A 17,808-nucleotide genomic window follows, 5' to 3' on the forward strand; every position below is an offset into this window, starting at 1 on the left:
ACGCTATTTTGAAGGGTGCTCCTCCCTTTATACTCTTTCCCCCTTTTTTATGTTAGCCCACTCCTGGAGAGGCTGCTTGAGATGGGAACTTCACCGTTGCTCCGTAGAGACTAGCAGTGGTATTTGCAGCTTGTGTGTGGAGGGTGGGTAATGAATTTTTAAAGGTCTGTGTAAGTGAAGGTTTAGCAATTAATAACGTTAGTTAGATCACCAGAATAAATCAGTGACTGAACTACCCTACAGAGCGGCATGGCGTTGTGTGATTTCATTAGAGATGCTACAAGAAGTAGCTGGTAGGTTGGCTTTTATGCCTCGTGAAGCCCTGGGGGGAAAAAGTAAACTTGAAAAGTTTCCTCAAGGCATTTTTTTTTCCTTATCAGAGTTTGGATAAACTGTTAAACTTCTGCAGAGTTTTGGCACTTATCAAGCGATGTTGCTGTACAACTGAACACTTGAATTCCCATTCCAATTTCCCCACAGTCAGCAAGTTTGATTACAGTTGTATAAAATGTTTTGTTTCGGCCTTGTTTTCTTGGTTTGTTTCATTCCAACTACTTTATTTTATACGTTAATAATTCATTTTGCCTTCCTACTCAAAAAGCCCCAAACAAATTTCATCAAAATCAACATTTTTTGCAAGATATTTCAATATAAATGGAATAAGTTACTAATTTGTCAGCTTGCACAGGTTCTTAGCCTTACAAATTTTCCCCCAACCCTTTTTTTTTTTTTGGGGAGGGTACATTTTCCTTCATTTCTTGTAGGCAATAGCAGTAAGTTTCCAGTCTTGCTCAGTATTATCCCTGCATCTCTTTTGGAGTTTACATTGAAACAAGCAGGATAGCACTATGCTTCCAAAAGATACTTAGCTGTTCTGTTTTCAGGCTGAGAATCAATTACTTTTAGTTCTTTGGAGCCACCCCAGAATTAACTATTACATCTTTTGCAGTTGCTCTTCCTCATTGACCCATCTATTGATCTCAATATTTTGTTTAGCCCTTAATACCTTTCTTAAACTGTCCCTAGGCCTTATCTCTGTATAAAGATAGGTTTTATGATGGCTCTGTATATCTGAAGTTTGGTGAAATAGTTTAGAATTTAAAACAATCTGCAGAGAGAAGCACCTATTGTTCCTGTAGGAAGGCTTTAATTCTCATGTTGTTGTATTGTTCATGAGTGGCTGGTGCTCGCAGGTGTTTAAATAGCCCAGCTTGTTGGTGTAGGTGAGTAAGTTTGCTGGGAAGGATAATGCTTTTCACTAAACCAGCTGATGTCGCCGAACAACATACATGAGTTTTCAATCACAAAAGCCTTTGTTCAGATATGCATATGTTGCAGAGCTTGACCATTTTGATTGTCTACATCAATTATCCTATTTCCTTTCCTTGCAAAGCTTTCTGTAATATCTCTGGGTTGTTACAGCTGCAACAATACTTCCAAGAGTTTATTAATATTGAAATTTCACAGTGAATATAAACAATTGGGTATTTGAAAAACAAAGCGGAGCTTGCATTTGGCCCATTCTCATTTCAGTTATTTTTCTACCTTACAACGAAACAAATCAGAGCGGTTTACAAATGTTATGCAAACCGTGTTTTCTTCTGCCTGACTTCTTCTGTTTCCAAGATATAGAGAGATTTTTTTTTAATAACTAGACTTTATTATATTATCTGTTCAATAAAAGTACAAATGCAATTTGCAATAAAAAATTCTTCGCATGGACAGGAAATGAAATCATATCAGTTGCTGCTAGCTGAGATAGGAAGGCTAGGTGAAACAGAGACCCATTGGTGTGGCTCCACGACTTGCCAGGTTGCAGAGAAACTCTCGGGAAGTTGCTAGTGAACAAAGTGCTTTATTTCCTTTCTGGAGCCATGCTGATGACCCCACATTGACGTGAAGAACAAGTGGAAGAGACAGGATCCCCGATAGCGACAGCGGAAATGAGAGTTGCTCTTCCCCTTGCAAACAGCACCCTGGAGGGTTCAGAGACTGAGCAGAGGACATCCAGGGCTACGTAGAAATACACAAAATCCGTTACTTTTAATGCCCTCACTTACCATTGCATTTTCAATATCCTGTCCAGTGTACTGCACCGTGCTCTGTCTGTCACAGGAAGACGGTGGGATTTGGGTGTCCAGTTAAAGCAGTATTCAGCCCAACAAGGATGAGTGATTCTGGACATGTAAATACATTGCCATTCCAGCCCTTTGTAGACAGGAAAAAGGAGGAGCCAGAGGGAAAAAGCAGCATGAAATACAAAGGAAGAAGACAAACCCACTGCACGAGGAGCAAAGACGCTGGTGGTGTCAGGGCGTCTCAGTCTGAACTGCATCTGGGTAGCGTCGGCAATGGGAAAGGTGGGTTTGAAATATGCTGCTGAAGAGGTAATTTAGAAGTGCTTTGGATGATAGCTAGTCTGAATTCTCTCCTTAGGTGATGTGAGCTGTAACTGTCAGGCTAATCAGTTAAAGGATGCTAGAAGAGGAAGCCCATGACTCTGTTTTGATTCCTCTCTTTCCTTCCTGTTACATTTCTGTCCTGTCCGCACGTTCCCTACCACAGAACCCCCCTCTACCTGGACTTAGAACACAAAAACACACTCATTTGCAATATTTTTATAGCTAAAACAATATTCAAGTTTGAACACTGAAGTGAGTTGCCATAGAAAGGCTCTGTGTGCGCACTTTGCCCACATGAGATGGCGAAACAAATTCTCTTCACTGACGAGGATGTGCTGTACTCAGCAGTGTTGACTTGCATGTTTTGCAGTTTACTATCATCACTTTGCTTGCATTGAGGAGTTCAGAATATGTAATTGTCTGGGCAGAAACTGATTTTACCTTCTTCTAACAAGTAGAACCCAAATCTCTCGCTTTTCAAGCAATTGATTCAGGATTTTCAGTCCAAGGGAAGTCTCACTGCCCTGTGCTCAGCACAACCATTTTGGTGGGAAAGAGGCAAAGCACACATATGGTGTGATGCAGTGCCATATCCAGCCTCGCTAAGGTACCCAGAGCAGCTGTACCCACATTGCTGCAGCGCTCCACCTGGCTAACTGACCTGCTTTTTGGAGATATCCTCAGGGAGCTCCATCCAAGAGCCATCCATAACTTGGGAAGACCAAGTTGGTGTTTGGAAGTCTTTCAAAATGAAGAGAGTTTTCCACTTGGGTCTTTCGGAAATGCACACCACAGTTGAACCACCCAACTATCTTAGACTCCCTAAAAGTAGGTACAGCACAGCATATCCCTCCCTCCCTGCCAAAATTTCATGAGAGGCATCCTGAGACATGCTCTGACCAACCTCTCTGCCCACTGTAGCCCTCTCTCCTACCCTTTATCTATTTGTGTTCAATCAGATACAGCTCTTCTGTCCATGAAGAAAATGACCACCTCTAGGTATGTACAGAGTGAAATAAAGGGTTGAAAAAGGTGTGAAACAATCTCGAAAAAAAGCAGTTTTAACCCCATTGCAGGCCTCAAAGTTCTTAGTCCCATGATCACCTTAAAAAAGAGTTAAGAGAAAACTATTACCTTTCTGACTGGCAAAACTTCTAGAAATTTACTCCACAATTTTGTGTTGATTAGGGTTCTATGTTTCATTAGCACATAGTAAACAAATATCCCAAATAAGCGGCTTAATACTTAATACATCTTGATTTCTGTTTCTATTTTCATCTAACAGTAACCATTTTAAACTGGAAGCCGGAGTCATAAGGATAAGTGTGTTGGCTTGGCAACGTTATTGCGTCTTGGCTCCATGCTACCTAGCTTCTGAAATTATATTTTCTTTTGAAATGTCACTTGCATTATTTCCATGTGCTAGCTTGGTTTAGCATACTTTTAAAGCAGGGCTGGTTGCGAAGTTGGAAAGACAGATGAATAGATAAGATTATAAACCACCAGGCTCAGATGTGGCCAAACACTTCATTAGATTTCCAGAGATGTTCCTTACTTCAAGAACTCAAGACCTGATTAGATTGCCTTATTGTAGCGATTAAAAGGGGGTAGGGAAGATAATAAGAGAAAAAAAAAATGCCAAGGTGCTCATTGGAAGATCCAGCTGAAGTTGATTACAGGAGGTGAAATGCATTTTTTGCAGACGTTGGTGTAGTGAGGGGCTATGATGATATGAGGAGATTGCACAATGTGGCGATGGTTCAGTTCAGAGCTGAGAAGGGGGCATGGACCCAGGGAGGGAAGATGGAAAAAAAAACCCAAACCTCACTCAGTCAGCTCCATGTACTTCATTGTACACTGCAGTCAAGCGTTCCCTCTGCAGCAAAACACTATCGTGACTCTTGAGGTAAAGGAATTTGGTACCAAGTCCCCTGCACTCAGGTCGAACGTTCCCTCTTCAGGCTTCAGACAAATCAAAATCCCACATTCACTTGAGTAAAGCAGAGCAAAATCTTAATGAGACGAGGCTATATTTGAGCCCTTGACTCGGCATCAGTTTATATATATATTAAACCAAGCAAACCCAACAGCATACACACTTTAAATTGCCTCTAAAAAAGAACATAGATGATTCTAAGAGGTTTTGATGCCACTCAGCTCATGTGTTTCCCTTCAGAGAGTTATTCCTACGAGGGCTCACTGCCCTTGGCCCAGGCTCCTGGCTGATTTGAAGCTGAAATCCTCTTCCTTTCTCTGCTCCAGAAGGCTAATGGGCTTCTGCTGGTTTGGGCCCTACAGGTTAGCCCTGCCCCACCACATGCAACTGAAATGTAGAGCTTCTCTGAGCAAACCATTTCTCCATCTTCCCCTGCAAAGTCTCTTTCTACAGGAGACAAAGACTGTAGAACAGTTAGCGTTCACAGAAGGCTGTGAGTTTGTCAGATGTAAATGATAATTATGCATAGAAAAGGATGTTTGCAAAAGCTGTGAAAATGAGGAGGAGATGTCATTGTTCAGTAGGATATTCAAAATTTACCATCATTGCTATCTCATGAAACAATACCATCACTGTGGTTTATAGTGTTTATGGGATTCTGGAGGACTCCGTTTCATGTATTTGTTTTGTTCCTATGTCATGTCCCCATAAGAAGAAGGTTGCTGCTTCTAGTGGAGTCTCTGAGGAAAAGGGAAGAAGGTCCCAGGAGGCAAGCAAGGGAGAAGTGAGACACTGGGAGCCTGCAGCCCAGAGCAGGGAGCAGAGCCACAGTTAGGACTCAGTGGGGATGGAAGGAGAAACTTCCTGGAGCCCAGAAAGGACTGTGAAATTTCCCAAAACCCTGAGCTGAATGAAATCAAGTCTGGAAACAAGGATCTTTATGCCTTTCAAGGCATAAAGAGCAGGGAGAGAGTTGCTTACAGCCTCCGTTTCATCTCTGTTCTCTTTGACATAGCTGCTTTATTTACAAGCACTTTAGTTAATATACTGTTTGGCCTTTTGAGCCTCAAAGATTTTGTTGCTTTTTGGGGTAGCTCACCATAAGGAAACGTCCTAGGCAGATCCACTCAAAAAGCTGCACCTGATCTGTGATCCCCGCAGAAGGACAAGCTGAACATCATGCCCTCTTTCTCCCTGGAGGGGACACAGAATGGTCCCTTTCTGAGAGAACAGCACTTGAGGATCAAAGCTACCGTATCGATAAGGATGGGAGTATTTTTCCAAGCTTCCCTCACATGCTCTTCAAAGTTGTCTGGGTGCATACTCTGCAAGTTAAAATTCCCTCGGCACAGTTCTGAGTATCTCCCATGGGCTCAAACAGGCGTTTTTTCACTTGACTTCCTCCGGGGAAAGCTCATATATCCCACTGAGGAAGCGTCATGAGCTCGCTTTTCCCTTGAGAGCAGCCTGTTATATTCCAAAGAGACTCTGGATTTCTTTTAGAAAAAGGAGATGGCATTTTCCTAACACCCTTTGCTAGTGCTATGGAAAGTTCTTCCTCACTGAAAAATTAGCACACAGCTCATACTGTGAGGATCTTCTCTTCCTTTGAGCTTTGATAGGCAGCAAGCTAACAATGTTGACATTTGAAGTATCATCATTAGCATCAAGTGAAATGAATGAGGTAGATAGTGCATGTCTCAGAACTACTGTTTCATGTTCTGTAAATGTCACAGTATTAGCCAGACTCAGAAATATTTGGAAACCATAACAAGTTGAAACTATGGGTTTTTTTTGGTTTTGTTTTGTTGAATGAAAGCACAGATTATGAAGACTCGTATGAAAGCAACAAGAAAGAACTGCCTGTACCCTATGGTGCTTCGTGCAGAGTGAATTGTAGCAATGAAATCATTTTGGAGATGTGTTTGCTTGACCTTAATAGCCCTGTAGGCTAAGAAAAACACATCTGCAACTTCCTTATTGATTTTTTTTGTATTCTTTATCGCACTTCCATAGAAATTCTAGGCAACTTATCCTTATTAAACCTTGGAATGATTTGTGAAAGTTTGTTCTTTGAGGTATCAGCCTATAAGTCCCTTTTCTTCTTTCTTTCATGGGTGTCCTGTTTCTTCTGTTGCTATTCCTTGGCTCTACTGCTCTGGAATATCTTAATTCTTGCTGTGAGCAGCATAGGGCAGGCGGAAGAAGGGGGAAGGGAATAGATTTTGACTGACCGTCAAGATGTGAATTTAGAATTTAGGCAACATGGCTTTTATTCTGCCTCACTACTCGCTTCCAGTGTAAATTTCTTCTGAACCTCAATTCCCACCCATGAAAAGGGCAATAGGAATCCTTACCTAATATATGTACTGAAGTATTCAATCTCCTAGCACCCAGTACCTTTCTTGCCTCTCTTTTCACTGATTGAGATTTCACCTCAGGCCTCTTGGGTCCTTGAGCCTACTAAGAGAGTGCATGGGAGATCAGCATTGCCCACAGTAGAGGAAAATAGGAGCAAGGGACCACAGAAGGCAATGAGTTTATAATATCAGATGGGATGCGTCTGAGGGTGCTGGCTGATGTATTCACAAGGCTGCTATCACCCTTGAAAGCTCATGGTGATTGGGGGAGGATCCTGATGATGGGAAAAAGGCAAAGAAGGACAAGAAGGACCCAGAAAACTACAAGCTAATCAACTTCACCACAGTCCCTGGGATGGTTGAAGAGCAAGTCCTCCTTGAAATCATTTGCAACCACATGAAGGACAAGAAGGTGAGAGGAAACAGCCAGGATGGATTTACCAAGGACAAATCACATGTGGTAAGTCTGATTACCTTTTATGAGACAACTGGCTCTGAAGACACGTGGAGAGGGGACATCCTCATGGACAATGAATAAGCAGTATGCAGTTGCAACAAAGGTGGCCAACAGCATCCTGGCCTATATTACCAAGAACACAGCCAGCAGGTCAAGGAAAGTGACTCTTCCCCCTTGTTCAGGACCAGTACTGGGTCTAGTTTGTGTTTCCCCCATGCAAGAAAAACAGTGACCTACTAGAGCGTGTCCAGCAGAAGGCCATCAAGATGATTAGGAGGCATGAGCACACAATACACCAGGAGAGCCTGAGAGCTGGGTTTAAGGGACAGACTCAGCCGTAAGATGAGGACTTACCACTGTCTGCAGCTACCTGAGGGGAAGGCAGAAAGAAGACAGAGCCATACTCTTCTTGGAGATGCACAGGGACGGGATAAGAGGCAGCAGGCAAGTTAGAAGATGGGAAATTCTGATTACATATAAGGATTGTTTGTTTATTTATTAATATGAGGGTGGCCAAGTATTGAAAAAGGTTGCCCACAGGGCTTGTGGAATCTCCATCCTTCAATGTACACCAAAATCAAATGGACCTCCAGAGGTCCCTTCCAACCTCACTTCTATGATTCTGTTCTACAATTGTGCTTTATGACTAAGGGCAAGTAAAAGCTACAGGATAGCAAGTGGAGATCACATCTCCCTCACTTCTAACAGATCTCTAATTGCTATGTTACAGAGGCATGTGGCACATGTATTTATTTTGAAAGGACTGATATATCAAGAGAGGTTTTCTAAAAGAACACCAGCAAATGTTAAGAACCTAATCTTTCTACAAGGTAGCTAAGCAATAAAGTAGAAGTTATTTAATTTTTTTCCAAGAACTGGAGGAGACATCAGAATCAAATAGGAGACACTTAAGTATTATACCCTTCCTTTAAAAGTGTGTTCATAATAGCAATCTAGTATCAGAATACTGCATCAAGTCCTTTCTTGACCACTACTCACACACACAGCAACATCTGTGCAAGCCAGTTGGCTCTAGACAGCTCCTGTGGTTCTTGAAGGACTATTTCTTGGCAGGTTCTGTTTTTCACTCTAATTGAAAGGTTAATCAAATCAGTCATACTTGTATGTTGGCTAAATAAACACACTGTCTCCACTGATGATGAAACAGATGCGTTACCACTCATATTCCCCATGGGGTTCATTTGTTCTATGATTGCATTTGCTTTTCTTCAAGCTTCTCTATGCAGTATCTGACAGTATTTTGGATAGCTTTCACAAAATTGAAATTTACCTTTCAGATGCTATTGCCTTGACATTACCACTTAACTATAGTACTTTTGGGCAATGGTGCAGGTATCCTCAGCACTGCTTGGTTGTGGAAAACATGGGAGAAAATCTTAAAACAGTGAGAACTGTTATTAAGGGATAAATGCACTATCAAGTCTAGCAGTTTTTGTTGCTAAGGCAGAAACTGCTAAGACATTTATCCTGGCTTCTCTGCCTCTTCCTCCCTCAGTGAAAAGTTTCATTCTGCAGTGACTGTAACAATGGCACTACTTTGCTGTGCCAGAAATCAAATGAGGCCTACAAATTCACAAAATTGGTTTCTAAACAGCTTCTGAAGTGTATTTGAAGGGAAAAAATGGTATCTTGTTGTCCATTAAAAAATAGTATTTTTGCAATGCACTACTGTTGTTCTTTGTGTTGAGATGCATCTCACCTATCTTTTCAGCTGTCTAAAAAAAGTATAGACACCTACTCCAAATTAGTTCGTTCAACTCCTGTTAAGAGATGTGCTCTCTGCACGGGCCTCTGAGTCATGTTTTAGAGGTGCTCTCTCACATCATTCATAGTAAGAAGACACCAGACTAGCCAAGTCTACCGGTGTAAAATACAAGTTATTTAGACAGGAACAGTTAACTCCCACTGCATTCCCTCCTTCCATTTTTTTTATTATTACTAGTTTTAGAAATGTAAAATTGAATGTAAAATAACATGTTATCAACTTCCAAAGTTAACTCTCCACTTTGAAGACTTTTTTCAAAAGTCACACTGATAGAAATTTTACTGTTACTGTCACCATCATGTGGCCTGTTATCACTTAAAATAAAAAAAAAAAAAAAGAATACAGGAATAAATCAGGCTAGCTCAAGAACCCAATGCCTGTAAGGACAGTTAATAGGCACATAGTATTGACCTCAGTGAGACTTCACTCACCTTAAAATTTACTCTTACTGTGTTCTTATAGCTTGAATTTGTCATTTGCTTAAGCACCTGGCTGAACTAAGGCATGAAAAGAAAGGCAACAGAAAAAGTGGTAAAATATCAGGTGGATTTACATTTTAAGCCTCGACACAAAAGAGAGATTTGAAATTAATAACTTGCCCATAGAAGGCTTTGCATAAGCTCAAAACAGCAGCTTTCCTCAGTTTAACGTTATTATATTTGTAAAAGCCTCTCTGTAAAATGATTCTGCACAAAATTGCAAAATGCCTGAAAAAGTGTGGTGAGCTACAGTTTAAAACAGTTTCTATCTTGCATTTTTGTTCTGTGAATGGTTCATAAGATGCCATAACATGCTTGATGCTGTACGCACAACTGAATATCTGCAATCCCCATCAGAGTTTAACGGCTTACTGATTAAAGAGTACATGTTTTCAAGACGATTCTTCATCTATAAGAATCTAAAGAGATAAAAGGGTAAAGCTGGATTATAAGAACTGTGTGTGTGTTAGGAAATACAAGTTGAATATAGATTTGGGAGACTGTTTTTTAGTATTTATTTAGTAAAACTCACTATACAAAGAAAAGTTTCCACAACAACATAATATGTAGGGTTACGTCTGTTCCTGCCTTCAAGCTATTTCTTTGTATCAGTAAAAAACAGGTTTATGCACTTACAACAATTTCCCTTGAATGTACTGGGCTGTTATATATTAAAACCTACCCAGAAAAATAAGCTTAAAATAATTTTACATTGCTTGGAAAAAGATTAGAGTAATTTACTCTTACTAGAGTGCCATAGTTGCATGGTATTCAAAAAAAATGAACCACCACTAAAATATAGAGTCAAACATTTAAAAGTACATTTATTTAAAATGTGGGCAAAGTATCAATATAAAAGAAAATAGAGTATAAGAAATAAAAATAAAGTACAAAACATTTTCATCTTCAACATCCATAATTTAAGAGACAGCAAGCCCTTTTATTTTTACATCCAAATTACACTTTTGGCGGAAGTACCACTGTTTATGTTAAAATGCTTAAAAACTGGCTAATCATGATGCCTAAAGTGGGCTGTTTTAAAATGGTAGTATAATACAAAACATAGTAAATTATGTTTCCTCATAATAAAATTACACATCCTAAAAAAGATGCAGTTTATTTTTGCTTTCCTGCTTTAAACTGCTCATCATCCCCAGGAAAACAGCTGGAAAACAGCATCCACAGGAAGTTTTAGTTACTTTGTACAATGGCTGAACAGTTAGATTTAATGCTCCAAGGATTCCGAAGCAGTAAGGCATTTCACTATCCATCAAGTAAATTTATATGTATGTTTGTTAAGAAGAACTTTGAAAAGTGTCTGCAAAAGAGAACTTATAAAAACACTTATAAAGAAGACATAGAACCTTTAGTTTTCCTATACTGCAATTATCAAACAGGGCTTGTAATCTTCTTCAGTAAAGAACAATTCTCCACTTCTGTAAGCCACTAGTGCCAACTATTTTTCCTGCTGCTTAATATTCTACAACTGTTACATTCTGACAACCCTGCCTCCCCCCCCTCCATTGAAGTATTTTCTAGCAGAAATCAATTCCACTTTGAATTTAACCTGGTTATCTATGTGCTAAACTACCCTCTTATCAAGTAAACAAACATTATACAACCTAAAAATTAGGCAAGTAATTACATCCTAATTAAGAAAACTGTTTAGTAAACCACACTGCCGTATGCATTTGACAACCTTTACACAAAAAGGATATGATTCATAATCCAGTGTTTGAGTAAGTACTCCAGTCAAGACAAACTCCGCATTGTGAACATCTGGAAACATGGAAAACACATTTAAAGTTTATATGCCATAAAGAACATTATTCTTTACTCTGCATGTGTGTCAAGAGAAGCCACTCTGTACCTTTCTGCTCTTCACGCAGAGGCTTTAATGAGCACTGCCTCACCACTAGACAGTGCCAGTCATCTTGCTAGTCATCACAAAATATGTGAGCATCACATCGTTTGCACTGGAAACGTAAGACTTCCCCATGCATCTCCGTTAGTAAATACAGCATGCCTGGGGTTCTACACTGAAGTAAAAATAGCTAAAGTGAAAAAACCCAAATCTTTTAACCAACTTGGTGAATACTAAGACAATAAACTTACCTCATGCAGGACCGATGTCCTAAGTTCAAGCCATAGCCTTCCTATCATAGGTGGATTTATGCTATCCCCCCTTCAAGGTAAAACAACTTAAAAATTCTATCACCATTATTTAAGAGCACTAATTGAATGATAACAAATAATATATCCACTATGCAGAAAAAAACATACAGTAGAGTATATACATTTGTAATAGTGTAGTGCTACACTAAATGACATCACACATACACTGTGATGCAGAAAAAACTAACAACTTTTGCAGGGTCTGAAAAAGTTTTACCAACAACAAAACAAAGTGAAAAGGCATGTGTACAAGGAAGAGGGCATTCTGAGCAGGATAAGCAATGTTACTGCACTGTTAAGGAAACTTTCTAATTATTTCTTGAATACATAGAGGGCAGCAGAAACCCTATTTGAAAACTGAAGGCAGGGTATTAAAAAGGAGCTTCACCTCTTTTGAACTGAAATAAATAAAAATCAGAACAAGCAGAGACTGAGTCTGGCTACATTGCAGCACAGCACAAAGACATGGGAATAGTTTTAAAAGTACTTAGCTTGGTTATGTTCTGTAATAACTTCTGTAGCCCAGAGCTCAAAAAATGAGTAACATATGCTGTTGATAATAGGGTAAATTAGCCAGTACTAAGATTTGGGGTGACTTGGCTATAAAATACCTCAGTTAGAAATACCTAGCAAACAGTTAGGTCAGCTTTCTCCATGGCCTGCAGAACAGACCAAGTATCACTCTGTTTTTATCTGAAAGCTTCAACAGCTATCTGTACTTGTAAAATAATAATAATAAATCAATACAACAGGTATAACATAAAAAACACATTGATAGCTTATACATACCTATGCCTCTAGCAAAATATTCTCGACACAAGTGAAGGTCATTTTCACAGGAAATCAAGATTATCTCTGGCAAACTCTAAATGAAAGAAACTAAATATAAGCTCACAATAACACAGTAAGATATTATCAGTCAATTTTAGAAAGCAACACTGTACACACTTTATTCTGTTTATGCTCCATGAGTTTTCGAAAAGAAGGCTGTTTAGATAATACTTTTCCTCCTGCGCATTCCACAATAGCTTTCATCGTGGAAAGACTAGGACAAATTCCAGGTGTAATGTAAAAATACTTTCCCTAAAAAGAGAAAAGACAGAATATGAAAAAGTGTTATTTTGTTAGCTGATTTCTGATGTGTATCATGTCAAGTTTTATTATTGTGCAACCCTCATCTTGTACAGTCACTAGGCAGGCTGTCAGATGGTGTTAGATCTCACAGCTTTTAGAAGCCTCCTGCAACAAATCCATCAGTTGATGAGCTGTCCTTAATTATTGCTGATCTATTTTCCCTAGAGGGGCAAACCCATGATTTTTGTAAATCTGAACAGCTTAGGTGTGCCTATTACAACACGGTTAAAATAACAACCGGGAAACCCTCAAACGACCAATGGTTAAACGAAGATTAAAAAAAATATATATATATAACTGCAGCTTGGTGAGGCATGTAAGTAGAACAATCCTTGCTTCTTCAAGTGCAGGGGTTCCTGAAGGGTTTCAAAAGAACTCTCCAATTTCAGTTTTTAATTAAAATGTATTACTTTCTGACAAAAATAATCTTAGTATTTCACTGAGACTGATACAGGTGATCAGATCACAAAGTAGCTTCTTTGTTTTTACCATCTAGGAATAAAAAAAATCTTGCTATTCAGATCGTAGAACTGAGTGATATGTAAAAGACTTAGGTGCTTATTTCTTAGAGGCTATAAAATCCCCTTTATGGGTTGCTTGCCCCGAGAAAGAACCTTGAATTCAATTAGGCTGAAGAATCTCTAGTAACTCGGACCTTTGCACACCTCTCTGCACAGCAGCGTAACTTTAATAGGAGGTACGAAGACCGTCTCACACCATCTTAGCAAGCAGCCTGGCGTAAGTGCAGTTTTCGGGGAGTATCAGAGTACATCTTCCCGAGGCTGGAGCACAAACTCAGTCTCCAATTTTCCGGGCAACTGCTAGTGGCATTTTACAAATAAAGCAGTAATCTCCTAAATTTCACGAAGGGCCAAATGCTGTAACTATGCTGAGCATGTTTTGTTCTCATCTATGGGAACCGGTTACTCAGGGGGCTCAGATGCTATATCCATCTCAAGGATGGTCAGGCAGGCGACAGGCATAACGCCAAAACTAAAATTTGTAACAAATACTTCACATGTTATGTTAGAGTCTGTTTTATTGTCCTAGGCTACAAAGCTGTGGTCCAAAAGCTGAAAGTTAGGTAGAAAAGCTCCAAGAATATAAATGTCTTTTTAAACGGCATACCTTAAAGAGCGGAGCTACTTGCGCTCTCTTCAGAGACTCCTCTAAACTAAAGCAGAAAAGAACCTCAGCTTCAGCATCTCTGAGCACAAAGTTCTGCTCATCTGAAAAAGATTGATGATGTAATACAGGAAAGAGAGAGGGAAAAAAAAAGTCATCATAACCTCGGCTGTAATCAGATTAGAAAATATTGGTGGCAGGGTGACTCTTAAGCAGTCATCACTTACTAAAAGCCTACTTATGTAAACATGAGAGTAATACCCTCTTCATATTATACTTATTATAAGGATGACGTGGAGTTTCTTGGAGAAAAAAAAAACTTAAGTGTACGTGTATTCTACACTTGTTTATCTGGCAACATCCACTGCCCTAAGAAGTCCCCTTTTCTAAGTTACTGGAAGACCTTGCAAATTTTTATTTGTTGAGTCTCCACAGACAAAGGAGCAGAAAGATTAAGTTTATGTTCAAATCACTGTGACAATCTATGTCAGAGCCTCAAAACTGACCTCAAGTCTCCATTCAGCCTTAACCATAGATACGGAAAGACTGACATTTTCCTTATCCTCTAACTCAGCTGATTTATTTTGCAAGGGAATTTCATTCTTAACTTCACCTCTCCACAAGAAGTTGTATTAAATTTATTTTTAAATCAGGTATAGTTCAAAACACTCAAGTTTAAAGAGAAACAAATTTTAATATGGAAAACAGATAAGTCTTCTCACAGGCAGTTCCAACAACCTGCATGAGATGGTATTGATATTCTTCTATGAAATGAAGAAAAACAGTATTACAATATTTCTAAACCGTTGCCATATTTTCCATCTTTGTACTGGGTACAGAAGTGAAGGCAGCCCATTAGCTAGAAATCCACTACTTTTCAGTAGACAAAATAAGTACTTCAAGGATTAGATCAAAAGAGTCACCCTACTAAACCCCTAGACCTTCTTTGTCTTCTAACAGATCTCACTCACATGGGCTGATTTCTCAATTCACTGACACTGAGCCAAGCAAGTTACCTTCTCCACATTTATAAAAACGTTCACTGGTTCATTGGTTAATTAAAAGTCATCCATAGATTTAAGTCTTTGTGGTGGTTAGCCAGCAATGCTATGTGTTTGTTCCTTTCAAACAAACGGAATAAAAAGCATAAAATAATCAAAAAAAAAGTATTCAGCCTTTAAGAGGATTTTGTTAGATCTAACATCCTTGACAACCAGTCCTCAAAATACCTGCTTTGGTATTTTCAGCTTTCAACAGTAGAAAATGTAAAAACAAAGTCAATATATTTCAACAGAGTTACAGTTCTAGACTAATTCAATTTAATTAGTTCAAAGCATTGTTTCATATTTGCTTGACTTAGTTGTTTAAAATTTAGAAAAAATATTGAAACAAAAATCATCTCAGGTTTACACAGTAATGCAATCACAAGAAAAATCAATAAATGGCTATGCCAAAAATTTAATACTTAAGAGCAAATTATTTTATTACGCAAAAACAAATTCTTTTTCACTTCACTAAAAAGAAAGAATTTGTATTAAAGCAATGAAAACTAAATGCAAAAAGGCTCTGTTGAAAGAGAACATAATTCTTGCTTGTGACAGCATTATTTAACCAAAACAACATAAACTTCTACCTCAAGTGAAACACAAGCTAGTTGTAGATATAATTATTTAAACTTTGTCAATAATTCTCCATGAGTTATCAACTATGATAACCAAACCTGCTATAGACTTAAAATCCCTGTTTCAATACGGCACTCTTTAGAAAGCTGGCAAGACACTACAGTCAAAAGTCAAAACAACTAACTGTACTTTGCTTGATAATAAATTAACTTACCAACAAACTTCTGACATTTGAAACACTCTTCTAACCATTCTGGAGTTACTATGTGCTTGACTACTGAAATTGCCGTCAGGAACTTGACAGTACGGGTCACTTTACTGGCAATTAGATGGGTGCATTTCTGGGCGGATTCTGCTACTTCACCCCCAAGGATATACAGTTTCTGAAAGTTGTACAAAATACAGATCAGTATGGAATAGTCCTTTAGAAATGGAAGAAAAATGGAGAATCATAACACCAACATCAAATAAAACTCAACTCCTAATAGTAAGCACAGGAGATATCTGCATCACAGTCATTCCTTTACTAAAGCTGATTAAAGGACAGAATTTACAACCATGGAAATCTCAGGTATTTCCAGACATAAATTTCTTCTAGCAAGGCTGAAAGCCTCATTTTGGTCTGTAATTTTTAGTTTCGTAAAGTGAGGGAATAACCATAAAATACCAATTTGTTTTTAAGCGAAACATTTTATTAAGTCGAAGCCAGCAAAAGCTTTAATAATTTTGCTATTTTCCTTTACAGAAGGTATAATATATGCTCTATTTTTGGTACATTTAATCTTCCTAGTCATTTCATAGAAAAGAAACACATCTCATGAAAAGCACGTATTCTTAAAATACAAGAGTTTCACATATATGTTTGATGGTAGTGAGAGACTATTCCTTTTTCCTTGGTTTAAACTACCGAGCTATCTTACCACAATTGCCATCTTTTCAGTTAAGATATACATCATTATCTGTGCAGATTAGTAATACAACTAATCAATCATACTTAAAACACTAAGGTAATTTTATTACATCAGTCCTCATGAGTCACCTAAGCAAGAAGGCCTAATAGGTGTATTAGAAGCCCGTTAGAGCATTGCTCCGCACTCTATTGCTGTGACAATAATGAGTAAGTAGAATAGACAGGGAAAACGTTTCAAGCTCTTCTTTACTGTGCTTGCTTACTTTGACTGTAAAGTCAAGATACAGAAACACTATTCAGTGACACTGAGCCTCTCTAGTATTTATAACCTTCAGAGTACACATAAAGCATCTGTAAACACTACACTTGGTACTCCTACGAAAGGCAAAGGCTGTTATTTTCACAGTTAATATACGTTCCCCTCAAACACTGTATACCTATGAGTGCAGATCTTGAAAGATTTGCATTCTGATTGTCAAAGAGCCCTTTGGGAACAGAGGAAAAAAGACTATCCCACCCTCTCAAGAAGATGGTGGTATCCAGCCTCAGGAAGGTATCCAAACTCTGGAAGATCTTAATGGTATCATCACTGTCAAGTTTGGCTTAAACTTCACAAGTCTCGAGGCTGAAGTTCATTTTTATATTTGTGAGCCATAGCTGTTACCAAAACAGATTCTCCATATAATAAACCTGATACCAACATGACAGAAAAGGAGCTGTCACTGGCACTGTATGGGATATAACAAAAATATTTTATATCACAAAATATTAAATATGAAGTTTCAAATGCAAACATTGCAAGGGAAAAAGAACTACAGACTCTAGCAGCTTGAAAAATAAGTTTATGTATAACAAGAAAGGCATTAGTCATTTTTGAGCATGCTTGAAGTGATGCGTATTTCTAAGAAACACAGTGGACTCAAACTACTCTTTGTTTACTTTTGATTTTGTGGAGCAGGCAACAATAGCAGGATCTTTCATGCACCACTGAGGTCACCAGTTAAAAAAAACTGCAAACCTCAGCCAACATATGAGAAATAACATAAATGAAAAGTTCTTTTAGACCAAATATTTTGTAGTTATTGAGTTTCAAAGAGGGACTGGATTTTGATACTGTGAAAAGGACCTTCTAAATTATTCAGAGTTAAGTTTTGGAAGAGCTTTATTAGGGAACAAAACACAACCTCCAAGGGAACACATTATCTCACACCTGCCATAAGCTTTGTCATCAACTTACTTTGAAGCATTTGGTATTACAGACACAACAACGACACTATAAGAATCTTGTGTCTGCTCTTGAGTATGACTATCACTACCTTCCTCACTTAAATTTGGTCATAAAGTTTGCTGATTTAAGAACTACTGTGGAACGGGCATCCTTGCTTTTTAAAAAAAGCATATGGAAAGAAAAAAAACAAGTAC

At 38.5% G+C, this 17,808-nt stretch overlaps 1 protein-coding gene across 2 annotated transcripts in view; it reads right to left on the minus strand.

Moving 5' to 3' along the window:
- Positions 1-10,219: 10,219 nt before the first annotated feature.
- Positions 10,220-17,808, minus strand: part of PAXIP1 (PAX interacting protein 1) — a 43,397-nt gene continuing 35,808 nt past the window's right edge. Inside the window, exons 16-21 of one of the 2 annotated variants that reach the window (XM_068934273.1) lie at positions 15,691-15,859; positions 13,858-13,958; positions 12,544-12,678; positions 12,385-12,460; positions 11,139-11,199; positions 10,220-10,706 (exon numbers count right to left, since the gene is read on the minus strand). In XM_068934273.1, coding sequence (XP_068790374.1) covers positions 10,691-10,706; positions 11,139-11,199; positions 12,385-12,460; positions 12,544-12,678; positions 13,858-13,958; positions 15,691-15,859 — 558 coding nt within the window. In that variant the 3' untranslated portion in view covers positions 10,220-10,690. Of the gene's footprint in view, positions 10,707-11,134; positions 11,200-12,384; positions 12,461-12,543; positions 12,679-13,857; positions 13,959-15,690; positions 15,860-17,808 lie in introns of both variants that reach the window. The other variant, XM_068934274.1, reaches the window with a different exon arrangement.

The sequence above is a fragment of the Struthio camelus genome, chromosome 2 (assembly GCF_040807025.1).
Source record: "Struthio camelus isolate bStrCam1 chromosome 2, bStrCam1.hap1, whole genome shotgun sequence".
Lineage (NCBI taxonomy): Eukaryota > Metazoa > Chordata > Aves > Struthioniformes > Struthionidae > Struthio > Struthio camelus.